Here is a 15891-nt window from a genome sequence, read left to right on the forward strand (position 1 = left end):
TAGTTCTATTTAGAATTTTGAGTTTATCTGCAGGGGAGAATTTACTATCACCAGTAGGATTTGAATTGGTTTAGTTCAACCTGATTAAATTGCAGGATGGATGCTGTTACTCAAAACACACAATCTTAATTTGGTTTCCCTTCATTTGTTAGAATTAAACCAATTTAGGCTGTGTATTCTGAATGAGCACTCCTTTACAGGCATGTAATCCACTCTCATTGGGTGTAAATTTAGATCCTCAACTAGTCCAGATTAATATTTCTCCAGAGGGGTCTCTTTTATTTGGAGTTGGTTCAACTGTCATAATGTACAATTGAAGCAAAAAGGCATAAATACAGTATGAAAAAGAAATATGAAAGAGCATGAAAAAACCCACAGTTACTGTTGTGTCAAACAAAGGTTTGTCTTAAAAAGCCAGGTTGTTTAAGCAGCAGAGTGTTTCTTAAAAAACATAATTTAGTCCCAGTAGTAAACTTGGCATTTAGCCACATGGAGGGCCATACTGCTGATTTAAATCAGAATGGTTTTACCAGTTTTGCATACCGTTTTTGTGTTGATTCAGGGAGAAAAGCATTATTCACTTGCAGTTTATGCTATTTTGAAAGCAATAGAAATAACCTAAAGCAAATACACTTTTTGAAGAGTATTGTCTTAGGATAGGAGCATTTATACAAAGAGTTACACTTGTATAATTACACCAGTGTAACAATAAGCACAATTCTAGAAAAGCTCAAAGAATTGAAATAAGCTTTTAATTGGTTGTAGTAGTTGCTGATGGGAGCCATTATGGATATATTAATCTCCAAAGTACAATTTTTTATAATGCTATCTATAATCCAATTTAGCAATGATTGCTAAAACCAGAAAATTAAAAAAATAAACTGTCCAAATTATCATAGACAGGGTTTTTTCCTTACCAAAGACAGCTGTTTATAGCTTGACATAATTGTACTTTAGATGTATTTAATCATAAGTAATCCTAGCTGTGTGAAACACATTGTAAAATGTGAAGTAGTCTGTATGCAATGCAACTTAAATTTAAGTATCTATTTTTAACATTGTAATTTTTGGTTAATATTATTTTAAGGTTGTTATATATTACTACTAATTAATTAAACAATTATTTAGTCAGTTATTAATTAGATTTTAAAAGGGATTCTTAAAATTAAGTTTAAATGTAATTATGCCTTGCAGCAATTTGAAACTGCTTGTGGAATATACCTCTGAAAATGTTTAAGTTCATTAGTTCTATATTGAGATTGGTATTGGAGATTGGAGAGAGAGCAGGCTAAAAAAATTAAGGAAGGATATCCTTGAATTTTTTTCTGTACTGGAAACTGTTTGACTAAAATTTCAACGTTAGTCACTATGGGATACAAAAACTAGTTAAGGTGCTGGGTGAGAAACACAACTTTTGCTGTATTTCTTCTTACTCTGTTAATCACTGAGATCCATTATTGTGCTCTGTTTCTGCAGTGACTGGTTAAATGGAAGCCATTCCTGGGATCTGGATGGTTTCTTCTGACGCAGACTTTGCATAGCAGCTCCATTGCCTCAGGAGGTTGCAATGAGTGGAGGAGGGGATCAGCCTGACATCCTCAGTGTGGGAATATTGGTCAAAGAAAGATGGAAGGTGGTGAGTATGCCTTCCTGCAATTCTTTTTCTTCTTTCAGACATGTTTTTAAAAAGAAGTGGTTTGTGCTTTGAAATTAATTTGAAAATTCTTGTGAGATACATTTTGCTCTTAATACTTATATTAAATTGTGAATGAGCTTTGAAGCTACTTGCTTCTTTTACACTACTTTAAAAAGAAGTGATGAGGATTTAAGGTGGGTTATTTTTCTTTTCCCTGATAAGGACCTAGGAGAGCTCTTAAATCACAATGTAGTGCCTGATCCAAGCACAACTGGAGGAGCACTTTTAGTATATTGAATCTGATTGGCCAGTGATTATGTCAGTCCATTTTGGAGATCAGTCAGATGCCCTCCCCTGAAATAGTACGTTTGTGAGATATGTTAGTTCTTATCGGAAGATCTTTCAGACTTTGCTGCTCTTCCTTTTGTTTGTTGGATTTTATAGCATAGATTTATTCTCAGATGATTCGTATTCATTTCACTGTGTGCCAGCATTGGTTCTACCATAAATAGCTCTGTTCCCTTTTGCTGTTCATATCTTTGATTTGCATCTTGAGGGAAATAGTATCCATTTGAAGTTATTTTTGCTGGGAAAAACAGGCTGAGTTCTTGTAGCTCCTTCTCCATTCCTCTGATCACTTTATTTTTTTTTGCTTAGAATTTAAAAAAAAAAAAGGGGGGGAAAAAAAGGCCAGTTCACAATAGAGCCTTTGGGGCATCTGTGTGTGTGTGTAGTAGGCTGTGAATGGATTCTGAACTGGTTGCTTTATATTACTCTCCTATTTCAAGATTTTATTTAGTACTGTAAGACTGAACATAGAAGATACAGATTAATCATTAAGTTCAAAGTCTTAAGAAAGAATAATTTCTACTGTCTTGTGCCCTATCTTTCATTTAAATATGCAGGAAGCTGATACTAACTTTGTATAGGAAATCTTTGTATTTCCTTTTGGGTAAATAGAACCTAAATAGCTATCTCTGGAGTATAAGTATTTGTAAAATACCTTCTTATATTTGATCTCAATACTGCAGTGAAGTAAAAACTGAAAACATAGTCTTGAATCAGATAAAATAGTATAAAATACCATTAATAAATAGATACTAACGTACTGATATATCACTATCCACAAAACTACTCAGTTGTCCGATGTGTGCAACAGTAGCCCTGTTTTCTTCAGGTTTCTTTTCTTTCCTATGTAATAAAGACTGCTGATGAGATACGTGTCTTCTGGAAAATTTTGAAAGTAGGCTGTAATTTGTTTCATGTGATTATACATTTTCACTTATATGTTTTCTGGATCAAGTGTTACAGGTAGATGAGTGCCAAGTATTTCCTCTAGGTAACTCTTCAATTTCTTCTCTTCTGTAGCAAACATTAAGGATTTTTTGGCATCTAAGGTGATAGACTTCCTGAATTCAGGATTTCATAGGATTTCATTTAGGGTGATCCTATTTTGAAAAGTAAGCATAAAAAAGACAGTATAAAATATTTCTTCCACAGTGACAACCTCCTGCTCTACTGGTGTCTGTTAGCATTTGCTTTTATCCTTTGTTGATGCCTTTCCTCATGCCTCTTTTTTGCCTTCAAAATATTTATTACAATCCTGACTTAGAGAGACTTGATTGTAATGGTAATTGTTTTTAGATATGTTTAAGAATGCCATTCATTATGTAGTGTAAGGAAAAGTACCAAGATAAAACTTGTTGGAAATTGTATGCTTTAGCCTGGGAGCATACGAAGACACAAAAGTTGAAGAGAGAATGGAGAGAAGGAGTTTGGGATGTGAGATGCTGAATGCAAAAAAGAGAAGCCTGAAACTAGTGTACAAAGTGGGAAATTGTAATGCAGGTGTAAACAAGGGCAATGCGGTCCTCATCAAGGTAAGAGATGTTGAGCAGATGTGGCAGGAGGCCAGTATGGTTGAATGGTCAACACCTCTGTGAACTGGAAAGCAAAATGCAAGTGAACAGAAGGTGGGAACAGGGATGGGCTGCCCAAGATTAACATGGAGACATTGCCTCTGTATGATGAATGAATGCAAAAGCTGGAGCTCAGCTGGCAGTTGTGTCTGGTGAAGGATGTGAAAAGCAACAAGAAAGGCTTCTATAGGGATGTTGGCAGCAAAAAAAAGACCAAGGAAAATATGGGCTCATTGTTTAATGTGTGTGACTTGGTGACAAAGGACATGGAAAGTGTTTTTTTCTGCAATCAAAGAGAAGTTAATTTGTGCCTGGAACTGCTGACTGATGTAATTATTGGGTGTATGTTAATGATTCTGGTGTGCTTTATCTGAGGATATAAATTGATCTGTTTATTTTATTAGTGTGGTGGTCTGTTTGTTTGAAATTTTTTTAAGCACACAAGCAGAGAAACAACCTTTCAAAGGCATTCTTTCTTGGTCAGGCCATTTCTTAAAGCTGATAAATGAAGTTAGATGATAAATTCGTCTACATTTGTAAGGGGTGAGGATGGCTGTGTCACCTCTTTCCTTTTCCTCTCACCTTTTTCACTATGCATTCTCACTGGTGTGCTTGTATTATGCTGAAAATTCATGTGCTATCTGTTATATTCTTCCTTATTCATAGAGATTAGGCCATTTTAAAAAGTGTTTTTCCTGCTCAGTCAAATGTCTGATGGTCTGGATTAGGAGACATTAGCTTAATTTTCAGAATCTGAAGGTAGGTGAGCGTATTGCTGCTCTCTAGAACTCTGGACTGTTTAGGTGACATTTAATGCAGTGCAGTCATATAATGTTAGCAACTGTATGTTTTCAGATGACATTTAGAAAACCATGTCAGTCGTAGGGTAAGTTCTTTTTGTCTCCTTTTCTCTTTTATCAGCTTTGGAATGTTAGCCAGGGGAGGCATTTTGTGAAACAACTTTGACATTTTTGATACTGAAAACCAAAGAAGTCTGTTCCCTGTGACCACTTAAAGCAGAGTGAACAGACACCTATTAATATTTGCTCTGAATGTAGTGCAAACTACCTACTATGCCATGAGCATTCTTTTTACCTGTTCCTTGCACAGATGAAACTTTTAGTGCTGCAAGTTTCTTTAGTCTGTCTGCTAAAAAGAATGGTAGTGATGAATTGTAGGTAAATGTGAGTAACATTGGAAATGTATATTCAAAGATAATCGTAGCCATTTCTTATAATTTATGATTTAGCTCCTGTGTGTAAGTCACTCCATATAATTGAAAATACTGTCTCTTTTCAGGAAGTCCAAAAACTTGTATAACTTTATACCTTTATTATTCAGTGTGCATACTTCTGAAAAGAGAAAAAGATGGCATATTTTAAAAATGTCACTGTGCATTTGTCTTTGACGATCTCTGGGCTCTGTGTGACTATTTGAGGAAAGTCTTTATTCAGCATGCTGACTTTGCCCAGATTCATGCTGGGGATACTACTGCACTCTTCTATTATACTATATACAATAGTGCAGATGGAGATCAGGTGTGTTCTATTCCAAACTGTGGTTAGCCATACCTTTGTCAATTATTCAGTAGCTCTTTCATGTACTGAAGGATATGTTGGTTATTTTAAAATCTGTTTGTAATACAACGGCCTTTGTGGTATGACAGGCAGAACAAAGAAGTATTGCTGTTTTATTTACTTTCTTCTCCTCTCTTTAAAATATGTTTTTGTTCTTTCTTTTTCCCCAATATAGTTGAGGAAAATAGGAGGTGGAGGGTTTGGAGAAATTTACGATGCACTGGACTTGCTTACTCGGGAAAACGTTGCACTGAAGGTCGAATCAGCTCAGCAGCCAAAGCAAGTGCTGAAAATGGAAGTAGCTGTGTTGAAGAAGCTGCAAGGTAGGGCTGTACCTTGGATATGCAAGAAGTAGAATGTCAGTGTATCTTCTTTTAAAAAATCATTGTAATTAAAATAATACTTTGAGTAAATATTTCCTATATTCTGCAGGTTATTGGTAAATGATTATTAGAAGTGGAATAGAAGCTCTTTCAGATTCTGAAAGTTTTGCTACAGGGAAGCTTTTCTTCGAAATGGGATGACATGAAAATAAAAAGAACAACAAAAAATTCAATTGCTGCAAAAACCTCTGTTCAGATTTAGTTTATTATGAATCCGTATCTTCTCTTTGTTTTTTGCTCTAGACTTCGTTGTTATTCTTGTTTTCATTTTTTCTTCTAAGATATTCTTTTTTTTCTGGACTATGTAGCATCGAATCTGTGAGGGTCCTTCACACAGCATCCGGGATAAGAATATTTGTTTTCTTTGCTTTGTGGTATTGCTAAGAATTCTAATGTTGAAATGGGAAACATTTTAAAAAATCCCCACAAGCAAATGCTTCAACTTTGAAGTACTGTAACTTGTAGGAAAAAATTACTGGCATGTAAAATCCTGAAATACTTCTTGGATTCAGTTCCTTGAATCACAGTTTGAATAGTCGCACTTTCTGTACCTTTAGATACTTTAATGAAGCTATCAATACAGAGAAATATGCAGTGGCTTCTCTTCATTGCTTTTCATAACACAAGATTACAGAAAGAAAATTTAAAGGGCAACTTTTTATTTAAAATTTTTTATTTTTAATCTGGAAGATTTTGAATAATACATGCAATCCTGTCAGCAGCCAAATTTTTCCAAACTCTTAGTTTGAATAAAACAAAATCTGCATGACATATGGTGCTGCTTAATGTGCTGTAAAGGTCACACTGCAGCAGAAATTGACAGCCTCTATAGATTTAAGAGGGCAAGCATGTCACATGTTATGATGTTAACAAACTACGCTTTTCTCTGTTTAAAGGATTTCACAAAAGCATCTAGTATTATGTAGCTGAGCTAGATTTTCTTCAAATTTAAAGTTTCTAGTCCAGAGATGAATAGTAAATTTTAGTATTGCCAATTGAAAGTTTGTAAAACATTTGTCAGGGTTCTTGAAAGAAATTATCCTAAATAGAGTGAGTTTTGAAGAGCAAAATACTCTGTAACTCTTGGGGTTTATAAATGCTCCGAATTAATTTTTCCAAGGGTTTGTGTTTTTTTTCTGCACACATGAGCTTGATTCTTTTTTTACAAAACCCAGAGTCTTTAAAGTGGTGTAGATGAAGCAACTAAATGATAAGGAAATTAATAGATCTGAAAGAAAATACTGGAATTTGGTAGCACTACAGTGCCAATGTGTTTATGAAAACATGACCTTATATAGGACTGCATAACTGGAGTGCATTTTAACTTTCTACTTTAAGTTAAAGTATAGCTGAGTTTCAGTTAAAATATTAGAAGTGATTTTTTCTTAGTCAAAACTTTTTTATCTTTTGAAATATTTGTGGAAAAAAAAAGATGAAATAATAAAATATTTATGTGTGAATAATTGCCATAGGGCCTTCCAGAAGTTATTTTCTCAGAGGAATACTGATAAGGAAACTGCAATTCCAAACAACCCAAGTCTTCCTGCAGAAGAGTCTTTGGTTCTATTGAATCATGGGAAACGTCTAGATAAAAAGAACAGAGCAATGAAACACCTGAACAACAGATCCACTGAGACTAATAATCCACAAAATACATAATCCAAATAAATATTTCTGTTATTTATTTCCTCAATATTATTTCTCTGAGAAAATAATAAATAGAAGCTTTTATATAACTGAAATGCAGATTTTGTGTGAGATCTTTAGAAATAACACTTTTGACAATCTTTCTTATGAGAAAACAATTTAAATATATTATTCTTTACTTTTTATATCTTGTTGCTCTCTTGCACAAAAAAAAAAATAAAAGAAAAAGAAAAAAAAGAAAAAGGTTGGTGATGATAGTAACACTAGAGGTGACCTCTAGTCATTGCTGTGGAAGCTCCAAATTTAACACTATTACTGCTCTGGTTTTAGATAGAGAATGTTGTAAGTGATCAGTGAAGCAAACACAGTGAAGAGATGGGTCAAAGGTGAACCTTTTGCATATACTGCGATTTATAATTTGCATAAATACAGTACCTTATTTTTACATGCAGCTTTTTTTATCCATACTTAGAAGATTTTTTTATTAAATAAGATTAGGGTAGAGACCATTTTATGTTTTACAAAAAATCTTTGCTCCTAGGAGCCATTTGCATTAATTTCTTTACCTTCACAAGTTTTCAGTATGGAAGAGCTCAAAATTTGGAGCATAGGGAAAATCAAGAAAAGTGGACGAAAATGGAGAAAACAACTTTGTAATTGCTTCTTGAAGATTTTTTATTATTCTTAAATGCTTTTTTATCATGTAGAAATTAGTCTTATTTTTGACAATTTTTTTCTTTTCATGCAGATTCAGACCAGGTGAAATTGTAAACAGTTCTTTTAGGATATTTTTGTAACAACCTTCTATTAGCATACATCCTCTGAGACCAACTTTTATCTTGTTCGTCTATCCCTTTTTGGTGTGTGTTTATGTATATATGTATATATATATAATTACTCTCCTTTTCTCAAAGGGCCTAGGTTCTTGTCTCGCAAGGTATTCTAATTACATTGGACATAGGAATAGAATAGAAGGAATAGAATTGTCATGAAAATCCTTTTACTTTCAAATATTTGAAAAGTTTCCTCTATTTTTAATGAGAGACAGTGAGCTTGCAGTGTCATTGAGAATTTTCTTGATGTGTGGAGCTGATTTTTAAAAAATATTGTTCAATTTGTGGAATATTATGAAAAAAAGGGTTTTAGAAGAGAGCTAAATAAACAGGTGTAATGTCTCTCAATAGAGCAGAAAAGCTCTTCCAGTCTATACTGCGCTTAGGCACATTTTCAGGATTATAAACATGCTTTTGAGTGTATCTCTATTAGAATCTTATATCACAGAAACTGTGAAACTGAAATAAGAATAGCTGTTGGTAGAAGTGCAGGGATGTGCTATTTCTTACCATTCTTTACTTTCAGAAATTTTAAAAATTGAAACGGTGTGGTCATTATTGCGGGGGTAAAATGAGTAATAACTGTGTGGTATAATGAAGTATATAAAAGTAATAACTTTGTATATGGTACAGTGACTAATAAAAAGCTTCAAAGAAGCTCTTTTTAAGACTGAGCTAGCAAAACATGCTGGAATATGTGAGTAACTGTATGCCTTCTCTCTTAATTATGGCGGAGGACTAGGTTCACTGATATGGCCATTTATTACAGCTTAGTCATCAATTACATCTTAATTTTTTTCCCCCTGCTGTCTCCTAATTATTGTTGCAGAATATTGTTTAACTCTTTAAGTTCTTTATTTTTGCTTTTTTTAAAAAAAATAAATCTGCTGCAACAGATGGTTGTTTTGTTTAACCATGTTGTTAGGCCATCTGTTCCCACAGTCAGATGGGAGAAGACAGATTTATCACATCTCACTCAGTGAGAGTGAGACTCACTCAGTTGGTTTCTGTCTCACACAACCTTACAGACTTCTCCCTCACTCATTTACAGCTCTTGAGCATAATTTAGTGATGGGCTGTGTCTGGTGTAGGCTGTAAAGCTGCTGTAGTGATACACTGCAGCAGCCTGGGGAATGGCACACAGGCTTAACACCCTCCCTTAGGAGGTTTTTCAGGGGCAGAGTTGTTCGCTGCAGCCTGCTACCATCATCATCTTGCCCTGCAGCCCAGCCATGTAGCTCACAGGTGTGAAAAAATACTGTTTTCCTGCTAAGGAAAAGGCTGTAGTAGGTGTGTATAGCCCCAGTGGAGTGGGGGAGGATCATTCTATTTGAATAAGTTATGAAGGCTCTACTTCTCCCCTTCCTCTTTCCTCAGTTTTATGTAAGAGTTCTTAGGGAATTTACCACGTAAACTGAGTTAGTGCTCCAGTCAAAATGGGATTTCTCTGACCAAACTGAGTTTTGGACATTTACTGAATTAGCCAGATAAAATCTGACTCATGTATTTTTCTCTGAAGATGTTCCTTCAGAATACCCACAAGTGGCTGTAAAATTAATCATAAATATTTGAGATGAGACTTCAATAATGGAAACTGCAGCAATGAATATACAAAATTTCATCTTGATAAATTTGCTGCTAATCCTTTTTCTTCATAAAATTATACTGTCTGTAATATTGCCTGTCTTACTTGAACAAATGGGTAGAAGGAAAAAGTGTGGGAAAACCAGCGATACTTAAAGTTTAGCACTTATGTATTTGCAGAAATGTAGAGATTTCTTTTAAAATAAATTATTTTGATGAATCCTGTAAGATATTCTTTGTTTAAAAGGGCCTACCTACCTGTTTTAATTGGATGTGTCAGGCAGCTTCCTGAGGAAGCAAGAAAGAGACAGCCACTTCTGTCAAGTGAATTGAAAATATTCAGAAGCTGTAGGGTCAAGTTTTAGGGTTTTGATGGAGCTATGAGTTTAGCAGTAGCAAAAAGTCCCCTCAGATCTGTAGGTAGACATTATGGTGTTTTGAAAGCACTAATGGGGGGGGGGGGTTTCCCTGTTTATGACATTCTTGTAATCCTAAGGGTAAAGAAATTAATGATAGAAATCTTAGGTGACAAATTTTACACATCTTTAGCTACCATTGGAGACGATCAGCTTTCTGTTGGCTGTAGCTTCCATTGATGTGAGAAAGGAAGATAAATCGCCTGAGGAACTTTAATCCTACAGTTCCATGTTCAGTAGTAGAGTGGGGCAGAGTGGGATCATAAGGGGTCCCAGCTTCTCTCGAAGTCAATGAACACTGGTACCAAAATGACAATGGGTTTGCATTCCCATTCTGTTTCCCAACTGCAGCCTTTGGCTTGCTTTTTTCTCTGTATTTACCTGGGGAATCTTATGCTTTGACTTACAACTGCAGGATAGTAAGGAGATTATTTTTGACCTGTCTTCTCCTTTGCAATTTGCTCCTAGGACAGGAGGAGGCTTTAAAGAAAATCAGCTTAAACAAAACTCTGAAATTTTTTTTTTTCCAGTTCCAAGTTACCTGAGCTGAATTTATCTTTTGTAGCTAAACAGCAAGGATTGTGTTCTAGACAAAGATATTAATAAATTGGATTAGTTGAATAACATTTTCTACAATTTTTTAATACAAAACATAACTCACAAGTAATACTACTGTTTTCTTTCACCATGGCAGCTGCAGCTAATAGAAAAGAGGAATATTGGCTAGGGATATATATTGTCTATAACAAGCCATTAGCTTTGTAAGAAAATAACCTTTTCCAGTCCAAAATCCTCCACATTTGTGGCCATTTAGGCATGTTGTGATGCATGTTTTCTTATGGAAGAGTGAGAGCTGTGGTAGGGCTACATAGATTATGGGCAAAAATTTCTGGTTAGTTGCAGGTAGAACTAACTTTGGTTTTATTGCTGTTGAACTGCATGGGGCTTAGTTTATTAAAGATCTCAATAGATATATAACTGTCTTTTCCAGTGATTTCCTAGGTATTTAAAGGAATAAACCATAGAATTTCAATATTACTGGCTAATTTGCTTCTTTTTCTCTTAGGAAAAGATCATGTCTGTAGATTCATAGGATGTGGACGGAATGACAGATTTAACTATGTGGTCATGCAATTGCAGGTTAGTGTATCAAAGAGCTCAATGTTTGCTTGTGTGTTTAGGTTTATTAGCCAAGCATATACAAACCAGTAAAATTTTAGAGGATGCTAAACAAAAAAAAACAAACCCAAGGATCACAAATGCATTGTAGTGAGTGAACCTAAATTGAGCACATCCTTATATCTTTTTGCTTTTATATCCTTTCCATAATTCTCTTAAAAAGGAGAAAGCTTGCATCCTGAGAAAGACCCGACTGTTGGAAGAGTGAACTGTGATGTCTTCTGAGATATTTTACATTCCTTTTAAGTCTTCACTTGAAGATAGTCTAAAATGTATTATATTAGTTTCTGCATTTTGTTGGCTTTTTAAGTAAAAATAAAAAATTACCCTTTGCAAGTAAAAGAAAACAATTTTACTGAAAGACTTGTTCATTTAGAAAGGGATAAAACAGCTGATTAGCACTTAGAGTTGTGGGATTAATGACATTCTGATGAATATGAATACTGAAAAAATGTGTTCTAGTTCATACTGTTGTTCATCTGTTATTTTAGCAGAACAAGAGTTCTGTGATGTCATGGGGTTGCATTTCCTACATAATATAATTATGTATTTTTCATCTGTTTGATGCAATGTATAATTAAATTATGTACTTTTCCTTAAAGAAGTGAGTGTGAAGAAATCTTACTTAGCAAGCACTTTCTCAGTGGCCGTTTTGGGTATGACACAAATACAGTGTTAACTAATAGTGTTTGTACTGACCTTCTAATAGGGATTAGTTTGTTCCATGTTTTTAGGAATAGGAAGGTACTAAGGTTCATATTTTCAAAGACAGATTCTAAATTTAGTGTTGGAGATACTTGGGGACATACAGTCATTACATTTAGGTGAGATGTGTTACCCTTGAGTGCGAAAATAGGTACTGAAAGTACTTCATGGTTAATTATGAACAACTAAAGAAGTAGGAAGACTTGACACCATCTGTGATTCTTGGGGTTTTTTTTATGAAAATGTCCTTTTAATTCTCTCAGGGTCGGAACTTGGCAGACCTGCGTCGTAGCCAATCTCGAGGAACATTCACCATTAGTACCACTCTGCGGCTTGGGAAGCAGATTTTGGAATCTATTGAAAGTATTCATTCTGTGGGATTCCTGCACAGGGACATTAAACCAGTAAGTCCGCCCATTAAAATGGACAAGTAAGATGTGGTCATTAGATGGCCGCATAAGTAAGGTTAGGTTCTGTACTAGATGCTAAAATGCAAAAATGAGAAGGGACAAAAAATTGATTGTTTAATCATCAGATAGGGCAGATTTTTTCTGTTAATTAATGTTGGATTACAACAACAGTAACTTTGGTCTTTTTCATTGTCTCCAGTTTAGGCCTCCTTGCAATTTTCTGAATTAAAACTTCCAACTCTTATCTTTAGCATCATGTAACCAAGAGTATTTGCCATAAGATATGACATAATGTATTGGACTACTGGCAATTAATATTGTAATATAATAAATCTAAAAGAATAGATACTAACTGTAGAGTGTATTTATAAGTCCTTCAATAGAAAATTTTTTGTATGTAATATATTTTCAACAAACAAGAAAAAGAAAGATTGTATGAGAAAAATATTGTTTTCTTGTTCAATTCTAATAAGATCTATTGTCAATATGTCATTATGGAGGAGAGTGCCATACTGATGGTATCACGCTTTTGTTCTTACTATTTTTTCTGATTTTCTTTGAATTTATTCCTGAAATTCAATCACCTGTTTTTAATATTGCTCTGTATGACAAATATCATTAGAACTCTGAACTGTCAAAATTTGTAAATGGGGAAAAAATAAGCAAATCTTTGTGTTTTCTGACAGATGCAAATATTTGCTAAGTTTCCTGTCAGCTGAATGATGCTCACATAAAACTTCCAATAAATTTCTGTACATTAGGAAAATTTTATTTGCACCACTTCTTCTTGGCAACTTTTTATAAAAGTATTCTCCCTGACCCATCCCCATTTAAGCCTTCATTTAATAGGGAAAGGACATAGAGGCAGTGAGTGTCAAGTGAAATAGGTGAGAAAGAATTAGCTGGAGCTAACTGTGCTTTGTGCTGAAGTCAAATCTTGACATTCTTGGTTGTTTGTTTTCCTTGTGATCAATTATGCAATGCTGAGATTCTGTGAGAAGGTGACATGATTGGAAAATTCTTGCTAAAATTTAATATATTTTAAGTGACAAAGTAAGACGACAATCTCTTTGGACAATATAGGGTACTGTTCAGATATGCTGGGTTCGATGCCTGTTTTTCTTAGCAATGTTTTCTTCAAATTTAGTGGGAGTTCAGTAGAAGTGAAAACATGGAAGGAAGAAAGAATAGAGAAATAGAATAGAGATAGATAGAAGAGAGAATAGAGAAATAGAGAAAGAATAGAGAAATAGAATAGAGATAGATAGAAGAGAGAATAGAGAAATAGAGAAAGAATAGAGAAATAGAATAGAGATAGATAGAAGAGAAAATAGAGAAATAGGGAAAGAATAGAGAAATAGAATATGAATTTTCTGGTTGCGTTGTTGCATTATATGTGAACGTATTGAAACCTGTGAGTATTTATCTAATATCTATCTGTATTTGTTTTTCTTCCTAGTCAAACTTCGCTATGGGACGTTTTCCAAGCACCTGTAGGAAGTGTTTTATGCTGGATTTTGGCTTAGCACGGCAATTTACCAACTCATGTGGTGATGTCAGACCAGTAAGATTTTTTTCACAGTTGAAATTCAAATACTTGAATGTGGTAGTATGCTGTCTTTTCTTCTGGAGAAGTATGGGAGTTGTGTTGAACTGGTAACTATTCTAAGCTTGATAAACACCATCTCAGATCAGAAATGCCATGTAATTTATTGATTGTGTTAAAAGACTGGCAGTAGGGTATGATTCAGGTTTCTGGGTTTTGGTGTGAGATGGAGGTATATGTGTAAGATATTTTGAGATAATCTGTCATTTGGTTTGGAAAATCAAGGGGTAAATAGGTTTTCATTAAGTGTCAGAATAATATACCAGAATTGAATTTCAATTGGTATCTTATACTGCATTTAAAAAAAACCCAAAAAACCAACCAACAAAATCTGAGGAGAAAAAAGTAAAAGTCAGACACTAAACTGAATATATATAATCTTCTGAAAGAGAAAGTCTGAATAAATAAAACAGTGATAGGACATAGTTAAGTGTAGTTGTTGTATTCCCAATGCAATGCAGTCTGAAGAAAATTGTAGGTAAAAACATATCAATGAGGAAATTACAATTTTAAGTAAGTAGAGCCTCCCTAATTCACGGGTGGGCAGTTAGTTTTGTTAATTTCAAAGTTTCAAAATGAGCAAGTCACTACCATTGTACATGGTGATGTTTAAAAACATTTTCTTTATTAAGGTAGATTAGTTTACATTTTGATGGCAACACTGAATAATGTACTAGTCAATATTGTGTAGCATATTTATAAATATGATGCACATTGAGTAGTGGAAGCCTTCTCAACAGGATTTTCACTTTTATTTTGCCTAAGAAGTTGAGAAAGTGGCAGATTTTTGTGTGCAGATTATGAGGTATGTGAATTAGTAAGGTAAATTAGTGGGGTTCTGCTGTACTCTATTCCTTCAGCTGTAATGCTGGACACTGTAATGAAAGCAAAGATCAGGGAAGGCCAACAGAGTGCCTGCTGCTGTTGGAAAGGTGAGCTAAACATTTTAAGTAATTTTATATTTTTTTTTTCATTTCTCAGTGTTCTTGTTGTGTCCTGTGTGTGGCTGCTTATAATGTTTTTTAAACTAATCTGTAATTTCAAGGAGAAAACAATTCCCAAGATTGTCTCTATATGTACACCAATGGTAATATTTTCAGAAAAAATAAATAACAGAAAATTCAATATTATATTCTTTCTTTTGTAAAAGCTACCTCTTGCCTTTTGTTTTTCATTGCAGTGCCCTACAATATAACTGAAGTAATTCTTCAGTTGAAATTCTTTAGTAGTGTTTGACAGTGTAATCAATATTTGTAGAGTGCAGTGATGGTGGGGAGAAAGACAGTTTTGTTTGTGTGTAAGAGAAATGGTTCTTGGATAGAGAGCAGTCATGCTGTTGGCCTTGCTTACTAATAGGATTTATTAATATTTTCATTAAATGTGCTATGTGCTTCTCCTTAAGGCTATCCTTCTAAGCTTCATTAGCTTTCTTCAGCCGATACTGCAAATAATGCAGAACAATGTAAAAGCATGTTCTCCAAAAACATAATACTCTCTTCATGAAAACATATTCCATAGTTAAGGTTGGCTTGTTGACTAGCTTTTTATAGTGCTAGTTTTCCTTTCCCTGTTTGACTCTCTTTATCTCAAACCATGAGTTTTCTGGCTTTTACCTCTCTGATTCTTTCCCCTATCTTGCTGTTGGGGAGTGGGTGGGTGGCTGGGTGGGGCTTGGTTGCTGGCTAAGCCACGACAGGCTGTTGTTAGTTGTTTGTTATGGACAGGTTTGGAGAGAGGATTTTTTGTTGTCAGTTTATTCTCTTCCTGAGGAGTTATGGTGTCTCCTTAGACTTCTTACCTGAAAGAATGGTCAAGGCAGAGAACTTAGAACAAGAAATCCTTTCTTGAAGATGATCCGAACTAATTCTATGCCATTTTTCTGTACTGAAGGATCCCCCAGAGTTGCCTGTTATGCCTGTCATCTCCTAAGACATCTCAGTGTGTTGTTTTCAGAGATGTAGTTCATCTTTGTACTACCCATCTTAATGTCAGACTC

The 15891-nt window shown here is 34.5% G+C and overlaps 1 protein-coding gene across 2 annotated transcripts in view; it reads left to right on the forward strand.

Annotated features, from left to right (window-relative positions):
- The window catches only part of TTBK2 (tau tubulin kinase 2), an 81041-nt gene that overhangs the window by 20145 nt on the left and 45005 nt on the right, over positions 1 to 15891 (forward strand). For both annotated transcript variants that reach the window (XM_039552108.1, XM_039552109.1), the window contains exons 2-6: positions 1477 to 1636; positions 5308 to 5455; positions 11062 to 11135; positions 12143 to 12283; positions 13749 to 13853. In XM_039552108.1, the coding sequence (XP_039408042.1) occupies positions 1568 to 1636; positions 5308 to 5455; positions 11062 to 11135; positions 12143 to 12283; positions 13749 to 13853 (537 nt within the window). In that variant the 5' untranslated portion in view covers positions 1477 to 1567. The remainder of the gene's footprint in view (positions 1 to 1476; positions 1637 to 5307; positions 5456 to 11061; positions 11136 to 12142; positions 12284 to 13748; positions 13854 to 15891) is intronic.

This window comes from Corvus cornix, chromosome 5 (assembly GCF_000738735.6).
Source record: "Corvus cornix cornix isolate S_Up_H32 chromosome 5, ASM73873v5, whole genome shotgun sequence".
Classification (NCBI taxonomy): Eukaryota; Metazoa; Chordata; class Aves; order Passeriformes; family Corvidae; genus Corvus; species Corvus cornix.